The 27925-nt window shown below is 39.3% G+C and overlaps 1 protein-coding gene across 10 annotated transcripts in view; it reads left to right on the top strand.

Annotated features, from left to right (window-relative positions):
- Positions 1-27925, top strand: part of LOC150090991 (disintegrin and metalloproteinase domain-containing protein 11-like) — a 1161948-nt gene that overhangs the window by 535118 nt on the left and 598905 nt on the right. For all 10 annotated transcript variants that reach the window (XR_016546962.1, XR_016546963.1, XM_090373761.1 and 7 more), the window contains one exon: positions 13101-13152. Coding sequence is in view for 8 of the 10 variants with exons in the window: in XM_090373761.1 (XP_090229887.1) it covers positions 13101-13152 (52 nt within the window). In the remaining 2 variants the exon portion in view is untranslated. The remainder of the gene's footprint in view (positions 1-13100; positions 13153-27925) is intronic.

The following is a 27925-nucleotide window of genomic DNA, read 5'->3' as shown; positions in this document are numbered from 1 at the left end:
GACTGGAGATGTGCAAATGTGACCCCAATTCACAAAGGAGGATCAAAGACTGACACAAGTAATTATAGACCTGTGAGTTTAACTTGTGTTCAGGGAAAATTAAGGAGGCACTGCAGGATCATTTAGACAAGACTTCAGTTACGGCTCGGACACAGCCTGGTTTTGTTAAGGGAAAGTCTTGCCTGACCAATTTGATTGAATACTATGATGCATCACAAAAGAACTGGATGCTGGGAATAACGTTGATATTATATATTTGGATCTTAAAAAGGTTTTTGATACTGTTGCACATGGAAGACTGCTGCACAAATTGAAGCAGTGTGACATTGGAGGCAAATTGCTGCTATGGATAAAGGGATGGTTGAGGGGGAGAAGACAGCGAGTGGTAATTAACACTGCTCATCGTGGACTAATGTTATTAGTGGAGTCCCTCAGAGTTCAGTGTTGGGTCCATTGTTGTTTTCTGTATTTATAAATGATATTGATGATGGTATATCAAGCTTATTGTCCAAGTTTGCAGGCGATACAAAGATTGGCAGGGTTGTTAAGGACACTACTAACAGTATGCTGCTACTGCAACGGTATCTGGAAAAGTTTATTATTATTATTATTAGCTATATGGTGCAAGGAAGCCGAAGCTTTTGCTGCACAAGCAAAAAAAAAAGAAAAACGATTTACCCAGAGAGAGAAGTAGAAGGGAATCACCAAAAAAGAGAAGAATGATGATATCCAGCTTAGGACCCTGAGTGTGCCAAGCCCATACTCATCAGATGTGAGCCCCTTGAGCAGATGGGCTGAGAGGTGGCAAATGAAGTTTAACATTAACAAATGTAAAGTACTACATATGGGAAACAGTATCCCCAGAGTAACATATCAACTCTGTGTTACTACACTGAGTGTGGTAGAGAATGAAAAGGAACTGGGGGTAATTGTGCAGGCAGATATGAAGTTTTCTGAGCAGTGCAGATGGGCTGCAAGAGTAGCTCATGGTGTCTTGTCAATGATATATAGGAATTTTTCTAGCAGTTATAACGAGGTGATTATTAACTTGTATAAGGCAATGGTCAGGCCACACCATGAATACTGTATACAGGTCTGGAGGCCTTATTTCAAGAAGGATGTAAAGCTGCTGGAACGAGTACAGAGAAGGGCAACAAGATTAGTGAATGGAACAGAGGGTTGCTCTCACGAAGAAAGGCTTAAATTTTGCAAATTACAGTGTCTAGAGACTAGGCACTGGCAAGGTGATCTGATAGAGGTGTATAAAGCCTTGAATGGTTTGAACATGCTCAATGCTGATGGGATTCTTCCTCTTGCTCAGAATAATCACCTGAGAGGGCACAAATTCAAATTTTTTTTATTTTTTTTATGTCAACTCCAAACAAGAGAGGTATTAGAACCTATGGTACATAGTACCGTGCTCGGGTTGGAGGTTGAGAAGACGAAAGAAGAAATTTGTTGACATTGGACTTGAACTTCTGTAGATTGTAATTTTCAGGAAATACGTATGAAGGAAGGTTGTTCCAGAAAACGGCAGTTGAATGAATAAATGAGGAAGATGGAAAGTTGGTTCTGTGGGTTTTAAGTTGGACAGTAAATGGATGTTGGCTGGTGGCGGCACAGGTTCAGACTGTTTTGAAAGAGAGAGCAGGAATTATAGAAGCCAGTTCAGAAGAACATTGCCCATGGAAATAACTGTAGAAGAGACATGCAGCAGAAACAATACGTCTATGAGACAGCGAGTGGAGAGACTCTGTTAGAGATGAATCATTAATTAACCTAACTGCCCTCTTCTGAATGGAATCAAGAAGCCTGAGAGAGGTTTTTGGGGCACTACCCCAGATGTGGGAACAATATTCCAAGGCAGGGCGGATTTGCGATTTATACAGAGTGAGCAGCTGTTTGGAAGAAAAGTAATGCTGAGAGGGAAGGAGAAAACCAAGTTTTTTAGATGCAGAAGAAGCAATATTTGTAATGTGCTTGTGCCAAGAGAGATTAGAAGTCAGGGTAATCCCCAAAAGAGATATATCATTTTGCCTAGAAATCGGAGTGTCACTAAAGATAAGCATAGGAGCAGAAGAATCCTTTTTGCGAGATATAAGACAAGACTGAGTTTTAGAAGGGTTGAAATCAACTAAGTTGTCTTTGCCCCACTGGAGAATTACCTGAAGATTGGCATTTAAGGAATTGGCAGTATATTTTCGAGAGGTTTAAGGTTATTGAGCAGGACAAGATTTCTCAACATGGAAAGTGGAATGCAATGTGCTATCATCGGCAAAACTATGGATAAGATTTCCAGTCAATGGAAGAAGGTCATTAATATACAAGAGGAAAAGAGTGGGGGAAAGAACTGAACCTTGGGGGACACCGGCATTAGTGGAGAAGTTAGAAGACAGAGAGCCATCTACCATCACCCTCAGTGAGTGATCAGAGATAAAACTGGATAACCAATTACTAAAAACAGTTGGCAAACCATAAGATTGAAGCTTGTATAGAAGACCTTTATGCCAAACACGATCAAAAGCCTTTGAGATATCAAGAGCAACTACTTGTGTTTCACCGAAGCTTTCCATTGAATTAGTCCATAAATGGGTAACATAAGCCAGAATATCACCAGTGGATCGACACTGACGGAATCCATACAGGCGATCGTTGATCAGACAGAAGGTTTCTAGGTAGTTTAAGAGTTGGCTGTTAATTAATATCTCCATTACTTTAGAAAGGGTAGAAGTAATTGCAATGGGACGATAATTGGGTGGGAGGGATTTGTCACCCTTTTTAGGAACTGGCAGCATATGAGCAAATTTCCAAGCAGAAGGAAAAACACCTTTGGAATAAGAAAGTGAAAAAAAGGCGGCAAAGAATAGGAGTAAGTTCAGGAGCGCAGGTTTTGAGAACAAGTGGAGAAATACCATCAGGACCTGGAGCTTTCTTAGCATCAAGATTCATCAAAATCCTTCTGATATCCTTTTGACGGAAGACCACAGGAGGCATTGAATGGACCCTGTTGGAATGGTGGGAGGTGTTTTACCAAGATCATTAATACATGAGCTGGAAGAAAAATGGGATGCTAGCAGGTCAACTTTATCCTTGGCTGAAGTGACAACATAACCATCTGGCTTGGACAGAGGAGGGAGCAGAGATGGGCAAAAGTTTCAGCCAATAGCTTTGGCAAGAGATCAGAATGCTCGGCTACCATTAGGGCAAGAAGCAAGTTTTCTACTCATATCATGTTCAAACTCTAGTTTGGACTGATTAATAACTGCTTTACAATTGTTGCGAGCTTTGGTGTGGGCAGAAAATGAAACTGAAGAATTAGAAACAAGCCAATTACGATATGCAAAATTCTTCTCTTGAACAGCCTTAGCACATTTATTGGAAAACCAAGGTTTAGATAAAGGATGAGATTTTAAAGTGGTGTGTGGGATAAAGGATTCCGTTCCTGCAAGAATAATTTCACTGACACGATCTGAGCAAATGTTGACATCAGAAGTTTTGAAAGAGTAATCCGACCAAGGAAAAGAAGAAAAGAAGTCTCGCAGGTCATCCCATTTTGCATTCTTGAAATGCCAAACAACACGAGGTTGGGAATAGCCATGAGATAAAGGTTCCATTGGAGAAGAGACAATTACCAAGTTGTGATCTGAAGTGCCTAAAGGACCTCTCACCTCGACCCTGTACTTAGAAGGGTTGTTTGTGAGAAAAAGATCAAGTGTATTGGCTGTATGATTAGGATTGTCTGGTATTCTTGTGGTTCTTTTATCTGCAGATTCTTAATGCATGAATAATTACTACTGATAATCAGATCAAGAGTATTACTCTCTCTTATTGCCTCTCTGACATGCTGCTGTAGAAAACAATCCCCCAATAAATCAACAAATGTCTTGCTAGTGTGCGAGTGATCAATCGACAAGTTCCAGTTCCAATATAACAATCCTGCCCCAACTATAGTTGGGTAAGGATGTTACATGATTGTTATATTCAAATTCTGCATCTCTTATATCCCACATTCATATTCCTCATCTCTTATATCTGAGTGACATGTCACTAATATCCCCATAATGTCTCATTTGATGACTTTATGCGCACTTTAAAAAATTTCATCAAATTTATTTACAATTATCTTAGCATGGTGTACATGGAAGAATACATGCACCTGTTCTTACTCTTAGAACCCTAACACAGCCCAGGTATTTACCTGATCTGTGATTAGCATTAGTAGAGGCATATGATGCAAGAAAGCAAGCTTATGCAGCATTAGCCAAAAAAAAAAAACAAAAAAACACTCCCATTTCACCCCTCCATTCGTTCAAAAAAGCTGAGCCTTAAATTTATTTAGGTTATCAACTTCCACAACAAGGGATGGAAGTCTGTTCCACCAACCGACTACATCTGTCTTTCCTTAATTTGTCCTTGGTCCTTGAGGTTGTCACAGACATTCTCTCAGATATGCCAGACAAGCTGTACTTGCTACCTGGGAGTCTAAAACGCTGATGGAACTGATATTCGGGTGACATTGAGTGTCAAGTCAAGTGGACTAAATTTCAGCCAAGTCCGAATGGTCTGCGACAGCCAAATCCTCTGCTTGCACCTTCATGATGGTGGGACTGTTAGTAATCCTGGGTATAACCTCCATGCACAAGTACATGGCGGGTGACCACCCAGGTGTGAACCAACGTAAGCAGGAATCGAGGTGTGCTGCCCACACCACATGGTGGAACGCCGCCCCTCTATGTTACCAGGCAGTACTAGGTGGTAGATGACTCTCCAACCGGTGAAATACCACCACTTTGCTTATTGGAGGCTTGAAGTGGTGGAACCCATGTTTAGTCTCTAGAGCTAAGTTCCGGTCAACCCTTCCCTATCTCTTCCATAATGCAGTACGATTGATGACTTTTGAGATTATGATGAACGTCGTGGCGAGATCCAATATTCCTTACATTTCGAGGGTACAGCTCTAAAACAGTGTTCGCAGGCCGGCCGCTAGTTAGTACACCGGACCGAACCTATCGGTAACTCTTTAGGAGGCTTCCAGATCAGATAGTGTATAATCTTGCTACCTCTACTCTGCCAGATAGTGACTGGAGGGAGTCCGAGTAGTGTGTATGCGGGGAGCATTGTCGAGGCCACGTTATGTCAAGGATCTGGTTATATTCTTACCACATGTACGCCATATCCAAAAATTTCATTACTTCATACAGCATGTCACACCCACTTTTTCTTACTATTGCATACACCATGAATTGTCAAACTAATAGAGCAAGCTTATCTGCGAAAAGATCTAAACCTCCCAAGCACTTCCTAATTCATTTCACAAATATACTTGGTCTCAATTCTAATCTCAACGATGTCCATTTCCACTTGCAGTCAGTTAAACCCCATGTTCTTTTTCTGACAGAATCTCAGTTATCGGTTGATTCAAATACTGCTCATCTCAGATGCCCAAATTATTCGCTGTATGATTCCTTTTGCCTCAAAGGTGGTACTTGTGCATATGTCCGTTCTGATATTCCCTGTCAGAGACTTGGCAATTTGGAATCACCTCTCTTTGATCTTCTCTGGCTTAAAATCTCTCTACCTCATTGTGTCAAATTCATCTGTTGTCTCTACCGTTCTCCCAACTCCACTAATCACTTGGAGCTCTTTGACTTCCTCTCTTTGCAACTTGACTTTCTCCAGTCCAACTTTCCTAACAGTGAGGTAATTTTCCTTGGTTATTTTAATGTTCACAACTCCAGCTTGCTTCCGTTTTCTAGTCACCCCGACCCAGCAGGTCGTGATGCTGAGGCTTTTGCAATTACTAATGACCTAGCACAGATTGTTCATTTACCTGCAAGAATACCAGACAATCCTAATCATACAGCCAATACACTTGATCTTTTTCTCACAAACAACCCTTCTAAGTACACGGTCGAAGTGAGAGGTCCTTTGTAAGGATGACTACAGTGGAACCAACTAATGATGTTATCAGCAACAAATTATAAATGGAAAGCATTCAGGGATATAATCACAGAAGCTGCTGGTCTTTTGATACCAACTAAGAAATACTTTTCAAGGCTTAGAGCTAAATGGATGTCATGTGAACCAATAAGACTCACTCATAGCAGAGAAGAAAATGCATGGAATTCATATAAATTATCAGGTGATACAGAATCCAATGGTAGATATACACACAAGCCTGCAATCAAGTCACAAAAAGTGTTAGGCAAGCTAAGGCAGATCATGAGAAATATTTGGCAAAGGATGCAAACAAAATCCAAACACTTCTTTTCTTATGTAAACACTAGAAGGAAGTGGATGAATTGCATTGATCTGCTTGATAATGGTGGTTTAACTGTTGAACTTTGTTTAACTTTGATGATCCTGCTCAAGTTGCTGACAGCTGAATAAGTATTTTGCAACTGCATCCACACATGAGGAATTCTTTAGGGGAGTGGATGCCAGAAGTTTATCAAACTGCGTAACAGGGAGCTTATATGTTGTAACAACTAAGAGGAATGTGCAAAAGAAATTTGCTGAAAGTAAATGTAAGAAATACACCTGTGGTGGATGGGATCTATCTAATTATATTATGGACCGGGGTTTCCCACAACTCCTCGATTGGTACCCTGAGACATATACAGTATGCTGTAAAGGCCAAATGATGTGAGTTAGTGTGTGTTTTTGAAGGGTTAGTGTAGGTTGTGTTGGTATGTTGTTCATCCAGCCTCTTAGCATAGGAGGCCACTAACCCTTAGTTACTGTCCTGGCCGACCGGGATAGCCAGGTGGGTAAAGCACCTGCCCGGCAACCCAAAGGTCGCGGGTTTGATTCCCGCCTCGGGCTTGGATCAAAGTACTGCAAAAACCTTGGGAGGTGCATTATGGCCACAGAAGCCTATGCGCCAACAACTACCAAAAAAAAAAAAAAAAAAAAGTTACTGTCCTTTGCCACAGGGAGGTAGGCCAGGTGAATAGGAAGAAATAGACTCCAGCAGTGTGAACCCTGGTGTCACCTGAGCTGCCCAGGGATGGCCCAGAAAAATAAAATAAAATAAATAAAAAAAATTAAAGGAAAATGGGGGAGATAGTGAGTAGGGGATAAAAGAGGAAGAGAACAGTGGGGCAGTAGTGGAGTTGTCCGCTGGGGTAAAAAGGTGTGGCTGTGGGGGAACCTCTGGAGTAGGAAGCCCATCCTGCCCTAGAGGGGAGGAGTTAAAATGATCATGGGCTAGTCACCAGGCAAAAGTGGGATTTGCAAGTTCATCTGTGGGTGAGTAAAGATATAGGGAAAGGGATCCCTATAGTAGTGAAAAGGAGGGGGAAATAGAGTGTGGATGGAGGTGGATGTAGGTAGAAGCATCCACCTTAGGAATTTGAAAAGGGAGTGCTTAGGGAAATGGGATCCAGGAGGCCATCTCCCTCAGGGAAGAGAGAAATAAAGATCATGGATAAAGCCTACGAGGTTACCACGTGGATGTCGATATCCCACAAACAGTCAGGCATCAGACACAGGGAAAAGCTAACATCCTGGTCCTAGGAATGCATGGGCCAGCAAGGGAGATCTCCAGGTCTTGGGGGTATTCTGCAGCTTCTGCCTGAAAAATCCCAGTCATCTCGTATATGATAATAAGGCAGAGACCACACTAGTAAGACTCTCAGAACTACTAAACAATTCATTCTAGACGACAGGAATGAGGCCTGGTGGTCTAATCCCAAGTGGGCAGTGGTACTTACTATTCTCACCAGCCAAGTGGATTGTCTGTGTCCTGAAATAGAGCCATTATTGTTTTTTATTTATACAGGGTTCATCTATCTCTGAGTTCCCCTGTGATCCCATCAAATCAGTGCTGCTATTGTATCCTGGCAGACATCCTGCACTGTGACAGCATCAGCATCCCAAATCCAGTGATGTCAGCACTCTGATTTAGTCAGAATGGACATTTGTTTAGGGTAGCTTGCGGTATTGAGGTGCCCTGGTAAGACAGATAGAACAGGGAGGGGGAGTTATACTCTTACTTAAGAATTAATGTTCATCACCAGTGCAATGTTGAATCAGTTTTTTTGACACAAGCACTGGAAAACTAAATATGAGTAGGAGTATGTTACATGCCAAATGACTCTGAGTATAATGAACAGCTATACTAACATATAGAGTGGACCAGCAAATCAGAATGTCTTATAATCAGGGATTTTAATTTTCCAGATATTTACTGGAACTTGTTGGTTAGTCACTTCAATTGTAGCAGAAACGAAACTGCTACAATTTTCTGTATTTATCGGATGACTGTTTTCTACCCCAGCATCTTAGAGAGACAACAAGAAAAAACAATAATCTTGATCTAATTATCAACAGTAATTCTTTGTGCATTAAAAATATCCAGATAAAGGAACCACCATTTGGCTAGGATCATAATATTTTGATAGGATATGCTTAAAGATAGAAATATTGTCAAGGTAAGGGATTTTGCTGTTGTAAAGGTGAATACATTATTCTAAGGAAGTTTTTAAATTCCTTTCAGTGGGGCTGATGTATTTTGAACCGCAAATTCTAATTGTTAGTCATTCAAGGAAGTAGTCATTGAGACTACTAAGGTTTTTATACTGATAAAAAGATATTGTTCAAAGTTTAGATCTAAATGGATGTCAGGTGATGAGACTAGTGGCAGAAAAGAAACATGCTTGATAAGATTATAAATTATCAGGGGACACAGAGACCTGTGATAAGTACATACTAGTCTGCCATCAAGTCACAAAAGGAGTTAGCATTAGCAAAAAAAAAAACCCTTCTCATTTCGCCCATCCACTCGCTAGAAATGTTTGTCTAGTTCTGCCTTGAATCTATTTAAGCTATCTACTTCTACAACAACAGATGGAAGTTTGTTCCAGCAATCAACCACCCGCTGACTAAAAGCAAACTTCCACACATCTATCCTACAACTGTCTTTCCTCAAATCGAATTTATGCCCTCTCAGACGATTATTTTGAGCAAGAGGAAGAATCCCATCAGCTTTGAGCATTTGAGCATGCTCAAACCATTCAAGGCCTTATACACCTCAATCAGATCACCTCGCAGGTGCCTAGCCTCCAGACACTGTAATTTGCAGAACTTAACCCTTTCTTCATAAGAGCAGCCCTTTGTTCCATTCACCAATCTTGTTACTCTTCTCTGTATTCGTTCCAGCAACTCTACATCCTTCTTAAAATGAAGCCTGTATACATTACTCATGGTGTGGCCTTAGTACTACAGTCCAACCCATAGTACTCAAAGTCACACCTTGAGTACTGTGGCCTTGAGTACAGTGCAGACCATCTGCACTTCTCAAAACACTTCATATCTGACTGCACAATTACCCCCCAGATCCTTTTCATTCTCTACCACTGTCAGTGTAGTACCAAACAGTTGATACATTACTCTGGGGTTACTGCTTATCATATATAGTACTTTACATTTGTCAATGTTAAACTTCAGTTGCTACCTCTCAGCCCATCTGCTCAACTTTTATAGATCCTGTTGCAGCAGCGTACTGTCATTAGTGTTGTTAACAACCCTGCTGACCTTCGTACCATCTTCAAACTTGAACATTAAGCCTGATATGCCATTGTCAATATCAGTAATTAATACAGAAAACAACAATGGACCCAATACTGAACCCTGAGGGACTCCACTAATAACATTAGTCCACAAAGAGCAGTGTCCATTGATTACCACTCTCTGTCTTCTCCCACTCAACCATCCCTTTATCCATAGCAGCAATTTGCCTCCAATGCCACACTGCTCCAATTTGTGCAGCAGTCTTCCATGTGCAACAGTATCAAAAGCCTTTCTAAGATTCAAATATATGATATCAGAATTATTCTTTGCATCCAGTTCCTTTGTGACCACATCATAGTATCCGATCAAATTGGTCAGACAAGACCTCCCCTTAAGAAACCCATGTTGTGTCATGCTTAGGCAAGTAGGACCGATTACGAGAAGTCTTTGGCTAAGGATGCAAAGCAAAGCAGCACAGAATTCTTTGCTTATGTTTCTTGAATGGATGTTGATTGGATGTTTGTTCCTTTTTGAAAGAACTGATTTTTTATGGTGCATCAGCATCATAACTGGAGCTCCTAATTGGTGATGCTGTCCAACACTTTCTGTTTCAGCTTGAATCTCTGTATGTCTTTGAATATTTGTCCTCTTAAATGGATTTTCATTTTTGGTAACAGGAAGAAGTCACAGTGGGCCGGGCCAAGAGAATAGGGAGGGTATGGGGCCATTGCCATTTTGTTCTTAGCTACAATCTGCTGGACCAGCAAAACCATGTGGACTCTGGTATTGTCATGTGCAGAAGCAAATCCTGATCTAGATGTTTCCTCCTGCCATTCTCCCCAAACACCTTAGGACTTCAATATGAAGCTGGCTATTTATAGTTTGGCGTGGTGGAAGGAACTGCTGATGAATAATTTTCACATTGTCGAAGAACACAATCAGCATGCTCTTGACATTTGATCTGACCTGCTTTGCCTTTTTTTTGGACATGGCATTTTTTCAAGATGATGATGGAAGATGATGGAATTTTTTCATTGGGAGGACTGATGCTTTTTTTCTAGATCATAACCATAAACCCAACTTTCATCCCCTCTTATGACCTTGGAAAGGAAGTGTCTGACCTGCACTCTCTGTGTGCAGGTCTCTGCATACAGAGAGTCAATTCTGTTTCTTTTGATCACTTAACAAACAGGGCACAAATTTTGTAGCAGCCATTTCTTCGTGTTTAAATTTTCAGATAAAATGCATTGGCATATACCTAGAATGTTGACAAATATTGTTAATCATACACTATCTATCCTCATAAATGATTTGATGCACTTTTCAACCTTTTCATCAGTCTGACTTGGATGATGGATGATCTGAGTGCTCAAAATCTACTGCCAAAGTTTGTCCACATTGGAAATGTGAATACCATTGACAAGAAAATTTTGTGTTCTACCCATAGCATAATCACCAAATGCTTGTTTAAACATTTTGTAAGTTTCCAAAGTTTATGACAAAATTTGATGCAAATTAACTGTTCCTTAACATCCGCCATCTTACTCAACTACAAAAAAAAAAAAGAAAAAAAGCAAGACATGTTTAACAGAAACACACTTAAATACCAATTTCACAAAAGGACAGATTTTTATATAATACATTATATAATATTTAATACAGGGGTGAGGCAGGGAGATAAGTGAATTGAAAAATTAGTGTGGTGGGGAGGAGTGCATCACCCAACATACTCTTGTCCACATCATGCCATTTAGTAACCGTGGAGCAGTGGGGTAGTGCACAATATGCTTTCACCATAAAGACATTTTACAAAAACAGTTACAGTTATGAGGTAGCTCAGTGTTTATTTGCATTCACTTTTAGCTTAAGTGTCAAGATCCTGTACTGTCAGCTCATGCTATTAAAACATGGGTGTGTAATTTTGAATAAACTTGTTCTGTTCTCAAAAAGAATCTCTGGGTGGAATAAAAAGCACCCATTCACCAGAAAGCATTCCAGCTGTCAGGATGACTGCTGTCATGCAGAGTCCAGAGCATTCTGTACATTGGCATGCCTGTTGTTGAACTTATCCAGTAGTGTATGGTGAACATTGCACCACTACTTAAATTTCCATCCTTACAAAGTACAGATACTGCAAGAATTAAAACTACATGATCGCCTTAGTCATAAAAATTCTCATAAAGAAATGTTAACTCAAATGATAAATAAATTAAAGTAATTCAATTATAATTTAATAAATTGAAGTAATTGAAATAAATTGAAGTAATTCAATTATAATTTAATAAATTGAAGTAATTGAAATAAATTAAAGTAATTCAAATGTAATTTAATAAATTGAAGTAATTGAAATAAATTAAAGTAATTCAATTATAATTTAATAAATTGAAGTAATTGAAATAAATTAAATAAATCTCTGGATATCTGATGATGTTCAATTTCATCTAAATGGTTTTGTGAATAAATAAAACTTTCATTATCGGTCAGAAGAAAACTCCCCTCCAATTTTGCCACAAAATATTGTTCAGTGACTAGGTAACAGTGTGACATGCAATTTCATCTAACAAACTTTCAAAATTTTGCATATCAATCCCTTTGTCCTTACAATTTAGAAGGTGAGCTTCTATATAGACATTGAGTAACTTGCTATTTTCATGTTCACTGATTCTTTGATGGAAAGGCTGCTGTAGCTAAGTGGTCAAATGCAAGGGTGCATAAGTACACATGCTTTGAATGACCAGTGTTCAAGCTTGTGACTGCTAAACACAGTGCTGTTTCTTATATTCTCTCTATCTTGAGAACTCCTTTGATCATGTGGCCATCCTGGAGTATAAACAGAAAATTTATTTATTTATTTATATATTATCAGCCTATATTTTTTTGAAGATGATAACAGAAGGATAACAACTGTGATGTTAGGTCACTTTGCTAATATGATCACAGCTTTTTTGACTGATTAACTAGCTACTAGGTTTTCTCAAGTTAATGAGGCCAGTTGGTTTCAGCAAAATAGCACAATACCTTACATCATCAGAGTGTCAATGTATGATGCACAATTGCTTTTTTCATAACCACATCATCTCCAGGAATGGTGGCATTTTTTGGCCCTTCAAGGTCTCCAGATCTGTCAACATGTGACTTTTTTTTATGGAGGCACTTAAGAAGAAGGTGTACTCTCATTATGCACACAATATTGAAGAACTAAAAGAATTTGTGAAGAAAATTTTGGAATTCCTTTGGAGATGCTATGCCACATCACGGGAAACACATGTTAGATTACAAGAATGCCTGCACAGAGACAGAGATCACCTTGAGGATATCATCATCAAAAAATAAATGACATGCTATGTAATTTAAGTTGGCATATTTGGTTAATTTTTCATATACAAATTCTTTATTTATTTATTGAGTTTTTAAATTTGCCCATTTCCCTGCCTCATCTTGTATAATGATTTATATAATATAATATTTTTATATTTGTCTATATTAGTGTAATTAATTTCTCTGAGGTAATTAAAAAAATTATTATTATAATTATTTTTTTTTATGCACTATGAAACTTACTTTTGAAATTCTGTTTTACTTGGAAGCCGAATGCAAGTGTACTGATTGGTGGGGATGCATCATGTCTCAAAATATACTGTGAGTACATTTTAAAGTTTTTCATTGTAATTAAATTTTTTTCTTTCTTTACTTCTTGATATTTTCTGTCATTAATTATACATAATTTTCTTTAATTTTTTTCCATTGCAGTTTTTATATTTAAATTTTAAATAAAATAACAACACCTGGTAAATTGTTGCTAAAATACAGCAATTACTTCTAATTTTGCTACTTTAGCATTAGCATTAGTAGAGGCATATGATGCAAGAAAGCAAGTTTATGCAGCATCAGCCAAAATAAAAAAAAAAAAAAACCTTCCACTTCACCCCTCCGTTCATTCGAAATACCTGTCCAACTGAGCCTTAAATTTATTTAGGCTATCAACTTCCACAACAAGGGATGGAAGTCTGTTCCACCAACCAACTACCTGCTGGCTAAAAGCAAATTTCCACACATCTATCCTACATCTGTCTTTCCTCAATTTGAATTTATGCCCTCTCAGGTGATTATTCTGAGCAAGAGGCAGTATCCCATCAGCATTGAGCATGCTCAAACCATTCAAGGCTTTGTACACCTCTATCAGATCACCTCGCCAGCGCCTAGTCTCCAGACACTGTAATTTGCAAAACTTAAGCCTTTCTTCATAAGAGCAACCCTTCGTTCCATTCACTAACCTTGTTGCCCTTCTCTGTACTCGTTTCAGCAGCTCTACATCCTTCTTGAAATGAGGCCTCCAGACCTGTATACAGTACTCAAGATGCGGCCTGACCATTGCCTTATACAAGGGAATAATCACCTCCCTATCCCTGCTAGAAAAATTCCTGTATATCATTGATAAGACACCATGAGCTACTCTTGCAGCCCATCTGCACTGCTCAGAGAACTTCATATCTGCCTGCACAATTACCCCCAGGTCCTTTTCATTCTCTACCACTGTCAGTGTAGTACCACAGAGTTGATACGTTGCTCTGGGGTTGCTGTTTCCCATATGTCGTACTTTACATTTAGCATTAGCATTAGCATTAGTAGAGGCATTTGATGCAAGAAAGCAAGCTTATGCAGCATCAGCCAAAAAAAAAAAAAAAAACCCACTTCCACTTCACCCCTCTGTTCGTTCAAAATACCTGTCCAGCTGAGCCTTAAACTTATTTAGGCTATCAACCTCCACCACAAGGGATGGCAGTCTGTTCCACCAACCACCCACCCGCTGGCTAAAGGCAAATTTCCGCACGTCTATCCTACATCTGTCTTTCCTCAATTTGAATTTATGCCCTCTCAGGTGATTTTTCTGAGCTAAAGGAAGAATCCCATCAGCATTGAGCATGCTTAAACCATTCAAGGCTTTATACACCTCTATCAGATCACCTCGCTGGTGCCTAGTCTCCAGACACTGTAATTTGCAAAACTTAAGCCTTTCTTCGTAAGAGCACCCCTTTGTTCCATTCACTAATCTTGTTGCCCTTCTCTGTACTCGTTCCAGCAGCTCTACGTCCTTCTTGAAATGAGGCCTCCAGACCTGTATACAGTACTCTAGGTGTGGCCTGACCATTGCCTTATACAAGGGAATAATCACCTCCTTATCCCTGCTAGAAAAATTCCTATATATCATTGACAATACACCATGAGCTACTCTTGCAGCCCGTCTGCACTGCTTAGAGAACTTCATATCTGCCTGCACAATCACCCCCAAGTCCCTTTCATTCTCTACCACTGTCAGTGTAGTACCACAGAGTTGATACGTTGCTGTGGGGTTGCTGTTTCCCATGTGTAGTACTTTACATTTGTCAATGTTAAACTTCATTTGCCACCTCTCAGCCCATCTGCTCAACCTTTCCAGATCCTGTTGCAGCAGCATAGTGTCAGTAGTGTCCTTGACAACCCTGCCAACCTTTGTATCATCTGCAAACTTGGACATTAAGCTTGATATACCATCATCAATATCATTTATAAATACAGAAAACAATAATGGACCCAACGCTGAGCCCTGAGGGACTCCACTAATAACATTAGTCCACGATGAGCAGTGTCCATTTGCCAATGTTAAACTTCATTTGCCACCTCTCAGCCCATCTGCTCAACCTTTCCAGATCCTGTTGCAGCAGCATAGCGTCAGTAGTGTCCTTAACAACCCTGCCAACCTTTGTACTTTACTAGTATTACTTTACTAGTATTACTTCTAATGATACTACTAATGTGCTAATATTTTTATTAGGGAAATAATTTTTGAAATTTAAAAAAAAAAAAAAGAAATATTAACTTGTTAATTTGTGTGAACTTTCTAATATTGTTTCAACAGTAATGCTCTATTCAAAACAGTATGTGGGGGAAGGGAATTCAGGAATTGCAATCTATTCATGTAACACTGCCTACATTGAAATAGAAAGAAATGATTATTCCAATCACATATAAAAGCACACATAGTTTTGTGTGATGACCACAATTTTTTTTTTATCCAAAAATCATTTTGTTATTGTTATTAGTAGCAATAGTAGTGACAAATGATGCAAGAAAGCAAGCTAATATATCATCAGCAAAAAAAACAAAAATTACATTTCTCCCCCTCTATACTCTCCAAGAATGTGTCTAGTTCTTTGAATTTATTTAAACCATCCACTTCCACAACAACAGATGGAAGCCTGTTCCAACAATTGCCTGGCACCTCCGTAGCCAGTTGGCCATGAGCAGCAGTACGTAGCACATGCTTCTTGATTAGACTGGGGTTCGAGCCTGTGACCACCAAATACGGAGGATGCGGAAAGGTCAGGGAATGACCACCGCATATCCCCAGAGCAATATGGTCTTAGTTGCTAATGCTACTAAAAACCAAATAACAACAACCAACAATTGCTGACCGAGCTAGCCAGGTTGGTAAAGTGCCTGCCTGGCAACCCAAAGGTTGTGGGTTTGAATCCTGCCTCAGGCTTGGATCAGAATAGCAAATGCAAAAACCTTGGGAGGTGCAATATGGCCACAGAAGCCGATGCACCAACAACTAACAAAAAAAAAAAAAAAAAAAAAATGTTCCAACAATCAAACACTCACTGGCTGAAGGCAAACTTCCACACATCTATTCTGCAATCATCCATCCTCAATTTAAATTTATGTCCCCTCATGTATGCAGTCTCAACAAGAGGAAGAATGCCATTCGCATTCAGTTTACTCAATCCCTTCAAGACCTTAAACGCTACAATCAGATCACCCCTCATATGCCTAGTCTCCAGAAGCTGCAATTTGCAGAACTGAATTTCCTTCTACTTGATGCAGTTCATTGTTATGCAGGTAGATAATGTTCTGCCATATCCTCCACATCTATTCTTAACAAATATTCTGTATCATATACTTATTATTTTTCTTAGTTTTAGGAGCACCTTAGCTCATATTAATCTAGCTCCTAGCTACCTTCAACAACTTATATCATATTGTGCATTCTGTATATGTCTGTCCCACTGTGTATTCATTAGCTGATTTGCATGGTGTGTGGGCTGAAAAACTCTGACTAACTCACAGGGGAAAAACCACTACTCTCTTCTCCTTAAATGAACTAACTAAAGTCCTAATTGAAAGGGCCTTCAGAAATTCCTCCAATTTATGTTAAGACTCAATCCTTTCTAAATGAACAAAAAGTGCCAGAACCACCATATTGTCATGAGCAACAATCTATCATATCCTCTGGTTCTGTGATAAACAATATGTAGCGATGTAATCATGTATAGTATCTTATGTAAGGCGGCTACAAACGCTAGTTCAACTCCGCTGTGGTACACTGTGATGTTACAAAAACTCTACAGAAAGGTCAGAAATGTGTGTAATGCTATGTTTGTGCCATGTATGGTGTTTATATTGTTTAGTTGTTTCTGGTTGCTTTGCTACCAGGAAGCAACAAGCACCAGCCTGATACCCGTCTACACTGCGAGAAGGTAGCCACAACCGAGTGCGAACCGCAGCAAACCTCGAGTGTCGCGTAGTGAATGTCCAAATCATTCAAAATATGAACAAATAAAATTAAATTTAAATGGTAAATTAATATAAATTATAAAAATAAAAGTAATTAAAATTTAAAGGAATAAGAAATTTAAAGTAAAAATAAATTTTTGAAAAAATAAAAAATAAAAAATAATCAGAAAAATTAAAGATAAAAATAAGTAAATAAAATAAAACAAAAATATTATTTTATTCCGCACCAGTGTAAGGTAGTGCCAGCAGATGATCCCACCTCACAACCAGCCTGAGGCCAGCAGGAGATAGAATTCAAGAAGATACAGTGATATCATTCGGCATCATACAAGTTTGATAACCAACTGTCCAAGTCAAAGATGGTGGTGAAGATGGTATTTGAGCTAAAAAATGGTGGTAGTTGATGATGGTGGTGGTGGTATTACAAGATGGCGATGATAGAGATGCTGGTCTGGACTGGAGGAAGAGCTGGAATAGGAATAGTTCCTGAAATTGGGGCACTACTGGTGAGTTGTCCACATCTGGCAAAGGCTTTACATGCAAAATCTTGCAGAAGATGAAATTTTTCTTTGGAGTCCAAGAGAGATGACTCATTGCCTGGGGAGAATGGTTGACACAGAGCAGACAGAGGCTGACGAAGATCCAAGTAATATGGGCAGGTGAAAAGAACATGCTACCAGTCTTCTGGGCCACCACAGTTACAGAGGGGAGAATCAGACAGATTAAACATAGCAAGTTTAGCACGAAGGGAACCATGGCAGTTAGACGAAAAAGAGTGCAGAGACTCAAACTGAACCATTTTAGAATAGACTTTTGTAAGGCAAAGGATACAGATGGAATAAACTTTCTTGTGACTGTACCTTTGGAAAAAGAAGACCACTGATCTTGCCAGACTTGAACCAGATGGTTACAGCAATGAGTTTTTTGGTTTTAGGATAGCAGTGGATATTAACAGTGAAGTCTAAAAAGTCAACTGGAATGGCATGTCTAAGATAATAGCAAAAACCTCGATAAGCGATTTGGAGGTCCAGAGCTAGGCAACCATTTAAAACCTGGAGCGCAGCTGTCAAGACAGTGCAACAGGTATGACTCATCATTAAGAGCATACGTTTTTGGATTGAGGAGAGTTTTTCTTGGATGGCAATCTTCTTAGTATACTAAAACCAGGCGCCAGCACCATAGGTACAAATTGGAACAAACACCATTTTGTACAAAAGACAAAGGGGTATGATGGTTAATACCCCAGGATTGATGCAAAAGACAGACAAGCATAGATGTATAGTCGGCTATTTTATCATGAAGGTGTAAGATATGTTTCTGGAAGTTTAACTTACGATCTAGAATAATACCCAAAAATTTATGTGAGTCAACCGTGGAGAGAGAACGACCAAAAAGTTTAACAGTTGGAGGCCTGAAATTGTTAAGGTTGCCCTTAAGATAAAGAAGCTTAGTCTTGTTAGGAGAAATGGTAAGTTTATTAATAATGGACCAAGAGCACAGATCATTCATAATGCTACTGGCAGTACTTTCTAAAGAAGCATGAGAATTACCAAAGACAAGAAGGGTTAGATCATCGGCATATGCTATTTTAGAAGCATTGGGAGTTGAATGGAGAAGCCACTCATCTAGAACCAAATCCCAGACGAGTGGACCAAGCACTGAACCTTGTGGGCATTTTCGAGAGACAGAACGACTAAATTGCTGAGTTTCAGAAATGACTTGTACAGAACGGTGGAGAAAGTAATTGCAGGTTAAGTTGTAGAGTTGTGAAGAGCATTGACCAGTCCTGAGGTGAGCAAAGAAGCTGTCCCATCAAAGGGAGTCAAAGGCTCCAGAGAAATCTATGAAAATAGCCATAGCATATTCAAAAGTGCAGTTGTTTACTCTGGAGAGAAGTTCAAGGCCTCCTCAGTTCCACGGCCTGGCGAAAACCAAACTGGTCAGAGGATTTTAATGAGCATTCAGTAAATAGATAATCAAGATGGGCAGCAATAAGGCGCTCAAGAGTTTTACCCAAGTTGGACAATAATGCAATAGGACGACAGGCCTTAACAGAAATAGGAGTACCAGGTTTGGGAATTAATTTTAACGATGCTGTCTTCCAAAGGACAGAAAAAGTTGCCTCGTTCAAACATTTATTATACAGTATTACAAAGACAGATGGATAGAGTTTGTGTAGTCGCTTGATAAAAATGCCCTCAAGGTTATCAAGTCCAGGACAGCTATTATTGTTAATTTTGGAGATTGCCAAATCAAACTACACCTGGGTGAAGCAAGGAGTGGATTCAAAATTAAGGTAGGCACTTTTGAGAGATCTAATTTGTTGGTGAATAGGAAGATCATAGCAGGGGGTCATCTGAGGGAAGAAGTGCATCAAGTATGGCATTGACAGTGCTAGTCCAAGTCACATTTTCAGCATTGTGAGAGTCAACAGACTGGTAAATTTCTGGAGGGTGCACCTTGTTTCTAGAGAGATGATGAACCAGACCTCAAGGTTCAGAATTACCTGAGGTTAAAACAAATGTTCTCCAAGTGGATCTTTTATGGTCCTTTATGACCTTGACATATTGCCTTTTGAGGCATATTCATTTTTAAGCTGCTCAACATCTGCAGTTAGCCAGCTTGTATAATGTCATTGGAAGGACCAGCAAGCACGAGATGCACAAATGCATAAGATGGACAAATCGTGACTTCACCACGGTGTTGGATGTTTAGGCAGCACTTTCCTCTTAGCAGCATGAGAGCAGGCCTTAAACAAAGCATCCTTGTTTACTCTGGAGAGAAGTTCAAGGCCTCCTCAGTTCCACGGCCTGGGCGAAAACCAAACTGGTCAGAGGATTTTAATGAGCATTCAGTAAATAGACAATCTAGATGGGCAGCAATAAGGCACTCAAGAGTTTTACCCAAGTTGGACAATAATGCAATAGGATGAATATTCACGGAGTCTATGCAGAATAATTAGCAATAGTATTCATCATAGACTCCATGAATGAGAACTGAAGAGCATCATCAAAATGAGGCCATAATATAAGTTTAAGGGGAAAGCGGCAAAGGTTCTGCAAAGGAAAAGAAGTGTCTGGAGAGGAAGACTTAATCACAAAGGTAACAGCTCTGTGATCGCTAGAACAAATGCCACAGTTAACAGACCAGTCAGAGATAGTGGTAGCATTAGCATGTGCAGTCATAGTTATATCAATATTACTCTCTCCAGATTTAGAGCTGAAGGTACAAGGCATATCAGGCTGGTTGAGAGTAACAAGGTGATGATTGAGTAAGAATTCTTCGCCAATAGCACCTTTCGCCTTTAGTAGAGACTTTGCATTGGCATCTGACATGATGAAAAGGTGATAATAACATTATCAAGGTATTGAAGATAAACAGTGATATCAGAAGTAGGTGGACAGTATAAAGAAACTAGGAAAGAAGAAGTGCTAGAGGTTGAAACATGAATGCAAACAGCATGTTGTGTGGTAAGGCTATTGATTTTGACAACATTCAGATTAGCGTTTATGATAACAAATGCAGAGCATGGCTCAGCACAATTGGGCTGAACGACACGCATGGACAGAGGGTAGCCAGAAACTTTGTCTTGATGATAATATGGTTCTTGAAGGGCCAGTATGTCAAATTGGTGAAGATCCAGATATTGCCAAACTTCATCTGCAACTAGCCGAGACTTGTGTGCATTAAGCTGAAGGATACGCAAGTCAGAAGTAATAGAGCCATTTACAGTAGCAGAATGGTTATAAGATGCATTATCATAGTTGGTTCTTAATCTTATCAGTTCTTTAGCTCTTATAAACTCTGGGCATTGTGAATCTTGAAAAGAATGCCTGGAGTCCTTTCTAGATTTGCAATTTGAACATACTGGAGGTTCAGATTTACTTGGGCATTTGCTAAACACATGGTCACACTTGGAGCAATGACCACAAACGGGGACTCCTGTCGACACGTGGTAGTCGTATGGCTGAAGCCTAGGCAAGTGTAACATTTCATCACCACCACAAAAGATCTAAATTTGTAGGCAGTAAACCCAATGTAGAGACGCTGTAACTTGAAAATTAATTTGTATAGCAGAGGAGAAACGCTAATGACCCATTGTACATTACTTTTGGATGTAGACTTAGTGGTAAATCGAAACGACAATTCCTTGGAAAGATCCTCAAGTATAATATCGAGGTCTTGCAGATTTTTGAAGTAATGATCTTCAAGAAACTCTTCTTTGGATAAGCCCTTCTCCACATCAAAAATATGTATGGCCAGGTCAGATTTTTAGGGGGTGATGAGGAGATCCCCACTTTAGACAAGGCTGGTAAGGATGCAATCTTTGCTGCATCAGCCTCCGAGTCAGTTTCTATAACAATGCCCTTATTACGAGTAAGTCTCATAGTTTTTATTTTAATGTCCTTCTCATTTTCCTTCAATGCCTTGGTTACTTCTGATTTGACAGCTTGGCTTGTACCCAGATTAGAGTTTTCTTCTTCCTTTAGACTAATAATATTCTGTTGGGCAGGAGCTGAAGCAGGCTTAGTTGCACCAGTGGTTGCTGAGGAAGAGAGATGATCTTTAGTTCAGGTGCTGGGGAACTAGGCCAACCATGTATTATTTGAGCATAAGTCAAGGTGGAGGAATCAGGAGGTGTAGGAAGAGAGACATGTTTTTCATTTTCTTCCAGTTTAGTCAGAAGCTTTGCATTCTCTGAGAGAAGTTAATTTAAAGCATGTTAAAGGCTAGCCCAGTACCAAAGAACATTTTTGGACACTTGTTTAGTCACTTTGTTGGATTCTTTAAACAAATAATCCCCAAGATCCTTATGTAATAGTTCTGCAGCTTGCTTAGGTGGAAAATGAACAAATGGTATAGGCGGGACCTTTATGGAAACTCTACTTTCAGAAGAAATGGTTAGGTCAACACCCCATGAGGATGTAGTAGATTGCCACATAGGAGTGTCATAAGTGGAATCAGCGCTTATAGAAACATCAAGTTGAGGCTGTGTAGCAGAAGCATGGTTATCAGGCATTGAAGTATCACCAGTGGAATCAAAAGCAGTCTCACAGACAGATGGAGAATGTGCAAGCAAGGTACAGGTGTCACATTAAGAATTTAATGACTCAATTTCTGAAGATCCTAACTTCTTCAGAAGACTGCAAGTTTGCACATTAGGAGAAGCAGTAGTGTTGTCAGAAGCAACACCACTAGAAGTATCATTATTATCAAGGTCAGTTGCTAATGGCAAAATTAGCTGTCCTTAAGTTGTAGGGGACTCCCCAACAGTTTTGTTGATAGACATAGTTCACAGTCAGTGAAGTAAATTAACAGAAGTAACAAGTAGTATTTCTTGGTAGAATGTAAGTAATATGATAATATTTGCTTATTAATTTATTAAGTTATTAGTTAGTTTATTTATTCAGTAACCTTTAAAGCAGGAAAAACCTTTTTAACAAGAAAAACCTAATTGTTCTTCAAACAAGTGTAATGCCTTTAATGAAACTGCTCACAGTTGCTCTATGACAAGATATTTATATAGCCATATTGTTCTTTACAAGTTCAATATTAAAGTTAAAACTATGCTGAACTGGCAAATGTTAGAATATATGTTGGGTTTCAGCAGCCAACCAGAAAGGAGGAGGGGGGGAATTCACTACAGCAGCAGCAAGTAAATTCCTAACCTATTGTACTAGTCTTTCTATCTCTCTTAGAATATTAAACCTTTTAGGGTTTTTCTATGATAAGCATTGTTGCTGTTTCACACTCCAAGGAGAAAGTAGGTCACTGCCCTAAGCACTCGTTTGCTCCAGGGATTCACATCTGATAGTATGGGCTTGGCACACCCAGGGTCCTGAGCTGGATATCATCATTCTTCCTTTTCTTGGTGATTCCTTTCTACCTCTCTCTCTCTCTCTCTCTCTCAGAGTAAAGGAATTTTTTTTGGCCAGTGCAGCATAAGCCTCAGTCTTCCTTGCACCATATGGCTAATAATAACAATAATAATAAGGTCAAAGTTCAGAGTGACAAAAGAAAGCACTCGCAGAGCAGCATGGCGACAGGACACTGGTCAGCAGTGGTAGCAATGCAGAATTTAAGATTAAAAATAACTTACTTTAGGAGCAATATTTGAAATAAGGAAGCAATCAGGCATCAAGAACAGAGACCCAGCATCAGGTACAGAAAAACCAATTAACATAGAGTTAAAAAAAACACTTAGAATAACAAATATACCTGAGTGCGAAAAGAACATGACTTCACACACCACCTAGCGTGTGTTTGTGATAAGCAATATCTGTAATATAAGGCAGTGGAAATGAGCATGAGTAGAAAACCTTTATGTGAAATATGAGAAACTTGTTCTTTTTTTAGTTCTTTTTTTAGTTGCAGCCATGTAGAGGTTAGGTGCCATTTTACAAAATCCTCACATTCGTACCAACATTTCGTCACAGGTAACTTAGAGTAAACTTTTTCAGATATGCTTCTGCTGTTGTAATCCTATTGAGATAGGGTTGTTGGGTAAACTGGTAGTCAGAGCAGGACATGTACCATGATAAATAGCAATCTCTTCAGAAGACTAGGCATGCTAATAGTGTTTTTGTGTAATCCTTAGCTATAATTTTTTGCTTTGGTTTGTTCAAGCATGCAGGAAAAATTCTATACTAAAAAAATTTTTGATTGTAGAGAGTATAAATACTGTTCTAACTGGAGAAACGGAAAAGAAGATTTCAGGTACAAACAATATTGTAACTTTAATAAAAATAAAATACAAATACAAAAAGTAAAAATTAAAGGTACCTTTTGAATCTGAAGGACTCTTCATCAGCTAGATGTAAATGTTAATATGAAACAAAGAATGCCCTGGTGTGGTCATTCAAGACAACAAAGCATGACATGAGTGCAAGCAAAAAAGGAACAATCACTGGTTAGAACCAGATGCTTGTAACTGTGGATGCAGGGTGTGCACTTGTGGTGTGTGTGTCAATGTTTATCACAATTCTGAATAACTGCCTCCATGATTGGATGTATGCACATGCCTACATCCAATAAGCTATGACAAGTAGATATGTGGAGTGATACAAGCCATAATTGCTGATGGTAATTGTGCAAATAGTTGATGATTTCGATATCTTCACATTAAGGGGTTAAGGTTGTGTTGAGATGACCAGCAGTGCTCTGCAACAGTGGATGTTCAGAATCAGCCAACTTGATGACCCTCTCATGTTCTGAGATCTGGTCCCAGAGCCTCCTGGATGTTTCTCGGACTTAGTAACTATGGCAGTCATGGCAGTTAATGCAATATACTGAGTTGCTGCTTAACAGGAGGGGATAGATGTTTTTACCCTCCAGAGAAAAGATCAGTTTTTTGTTTTTTTTGCCAGGGGAGCTGTAGACATTTTATTTGGTGGGCACGTAAAATCTTAGAAAGGCCTTACTACCCTGGTGTACCATGCCTGTCTAAGATTTTACTTGCCCACCGAATAAAATGTCTACAGCTCCCTGGCAAAAACTGCAATCTCTTCTCTCAAGGGTAAAAACATCTATCCCTTCCTTGTTATGCAGCAGCTCAGTATATCACATTACCTGCAGGACTGTGGTAATTACTATGTCAGGGAAACATCCAGGAAGCTCCAGGACTGGATCTCAGAATATGAGAGGGCCATCAGGTTGGCTGATTCTGAACACTCTGCTGTCACAGAGCACTACTGGTCATCTCAACACGACCCATAACTCCCTTTGAGATATCGAAATCTTTGACCATTCGCACAATTACCATTAACGATTATGGCTCGAATCACTGCACATATCCACTTGTCGTAGTACTTTTAACCACATCAGACGCATGCGCATACATCCAATCATGGAGGTGGTTATTCAGCATTGTGATAAATATTGGCACACACCACAAGTGGTGCCTCCATGGCCATCAGTGCGTAGCACATGCTTCTTGATTAGACAGGGGTTCGAGCCTGTGACCACCAAATGTTTGTTGTTTGTTTGTTATTTGGTTTTTAGGAGCATTAGCAACTAAAGCCATATTGCTCCGGGAATATGCGGTGGTCATTCCCTGACCTTTCCGCATCCTCCGTATTTGGTGGTGACGGGCTCGAACCCCGGTCTAATCAAGAAGCGTGTGCTGTGCACTGCTGCTCCTTCCCACCTGGCTATGAAGGCACCATGACCACCAAATACGGAGGATGCAGAAAGGTCAGGGAATGCCCACCGCATATCCCCCAGAGCAATATGGCCTTAGTTGCTAATGCTCCTAAAAACCAAATAACAAACACAACAACAGCTATCTGAATTATATGTCATTTTAAAGCTTATAACTGGAAAGGGAATTTATTTTTAACTATAATTAAATAACATGAATATTCAAAAAAATTACTGAAATCAGAAGTATGAATAATAAGAACATTATGCTGTAATATATTTTAGTGCATACTATCATATGTGCTGTTTAGCTAAATGAATACCGTGCATTCCCTTTGTTTTGTTTTTTTCATATAGCTGTCTTGAACTATCGATCATTAAGTTTTTGCATTTTTTAAAATTATTTTTCACAAAAAAAAAAAATTTAGATGATGATCACTATCTATCTATCTATAGTCAACTTTATAGGCAGATCGGTGCCTTGTTGTTCCCATTTTTCAAAGTCGCCGGACCTGGGCATCTTCAGCTTTCCAATTTCTCTTTCTCATGGCTGATAGTGCACCTTCCTTCCATGTTTTTCTAGGGCATCCCCTTTTCTTCTCTTGTGGTATCCACTCATATATAATTTTAGGCCATATGTCTTCATTCATGTGGAGCAGATGTCCAAACCATCTCAACCTCCTATTTTCTATTCGTTCTATAATATCTTCATCTGTGTGCTTATGCCTTCTTATATATCCTCGTTCATTATCCTGTCTAGCCTAGAAACCGTAGCACTCAGACATAGGTAGTATATCTCTAGGGCCCTAAGCTTCTTTTTGTCACCCTCCTTCAGTGTTCACACCTTACAGCCATAGCAAACTACCGATTCCACTAATGACTGTCTAATATGTTTTTTAGTTCTACAGGAGATATTGTTGTCCCACCATATAGAGTTGAGGGCACTAAGAATCTTCCTACTTTGATGAATTTGTGTGTAAACTTCCTCTTTCCCCCAATGCTTTTTTAATTAATCTACATACAAGATATTTGAAAAAGTCAACAGGTTTTAGATGTATGGACTCTGTAACTTCTAATTCATCAGGATGGTTCTGCTGTGCTTAGGTGTCTTTGTAAAATTGATATTGAGGCCCCAATGATTATATGTAAGATGCAATTTTCTCAACATGTATTCTAAATCATAAGCTTCTTGTGCAATGATAACCTGATCATTGGCAAAATTTAGACTCCAAAGATATCTGTCATTAATCGGTACTCCCATTCCATAACAGCTTCTTTTCCATTCTTGTAAAACACATTCCAAGAAATATAAATATATTTATATAAATACATGCAGAGGAGGATATAAATACTCCTTGACCCATATTCCCAAGAAAAGATAAACTAAAATTTGAAAGCTGTAAATAGTTTGGCTCTAATAAACAGTCAGAAACACTTTCTACTTCTAAAGATAAATAATGGATCAGTTGATTCAATGGAATTGTAGAAGTCTCTGTAGCAGAATTGATGATATTCATGATTTAATAAATCAGGACCATCCAGTAAGCATCTGACTACAAGAAGCAAATCTCTCTTCGCAAGTGATGCTTTCAGTTAAAAACTATACACTGTATGGGCATGACAGGATAAAATAAAATCCCTTCCAGACGTATTCCTCTGCAAACCTGTTTAGAAGTAGTTAGAGTATTCCTTGCTCTTGGAAAAACTCTTACTCTCGTATCAATATATATCTTACCAAATCCAATCTGCCAACAAACTGGGCTAGATGATCTGATCCTACAACTACCTTCTCCTTTCTGTGTGTTTGGTGATTTTAATGCACATCACCAGTTATAGGGTTCTTTACAGGCAGAAAACCAAAGATGCATTAGCATTAACATTAGCATTAGTAGAGGCATTTGATGCAAGAAAGCAAGCTTATGCAGCATCAGCCAAAAAAAAAAAAAAAAAAGTAAAATAAAAAATAACCACTTCCACTTCACCCCTCTGTTTGTTCGAAATACCTGTCCAGCTGAGCCTTGAACTTATTTAGGCTATCAACTTCCACGACAAGGGATGGAAGTCTGTCTGTTCCACCTACCAACCACCCGCTGGCTAAAGGCAAATTTCCGCACATCTATCCTACATCTGTCTTTCATCAATTTGAATTTATGTCCTCTCAGGTGATTATTCTGAGCAAGAGGAAGAATCCCATCAGCATTGAGCATGCTCAAACCATTCAAGGCTTTGTACAACTCTATCAGATCACCTCGCCGGTGCCTAGTCTCCAGACACTCTAATTCGCAAAACTTAAGCCTTTCTTCGTAAGAACACCCCTTTGTTCCATTCACTAATCTTGTTCCCCTTCTCTGTACTCGTTCCAGCAACTCTACATCCTTCTTGAAATGAGGCCTCCAGGCCTGTATACAGTACTCTAGGTGTGGCCTGACCATTGCCTTATACAAGGGAATAATCACCTCCTTATCCCTGCTAGAAAAATTCCTATATATCATTGACAATACACCATGAGCTACTCTTGCAGCCCATCTGCACTGCTCAGAGAACTTCATATCTGCCTGCACAACCACCCCCAAGTCCCTTTCATTCTCTACCACTGTCAGTGTAGTACCACAGAGTTGATACATTGCTCTGGGGTTGCTGTTTCCGTTATGTAGTACTTTACATTTGTCAATGTTAAACTTCATTTGCCACCTCTCAGCCCATCTGCTCAACCTTTCCA

The sequence above is a fragment of the Mastigoproctus giganteus genome, chromosome 1 (genome assembly GCF_048544385.1).
Source record: "Mastigoproctus giganteus isolate SK-2022 chromosome 1, ASM4854438v1, whole genome shotgun sequence".
In the NCBI taxonomy this organism is placed as follows: Eukaryota; Metazoa; Arthropoda; class Arachnida; order Uropygi; family Thelyphonidae; genus Mastigoproctus; species Mastigoproctus giganteus.
Note: the sequence above shows the minus strand (reverse complement) of the source record. Positions and strands in the feature narration are given on the sequence as shown.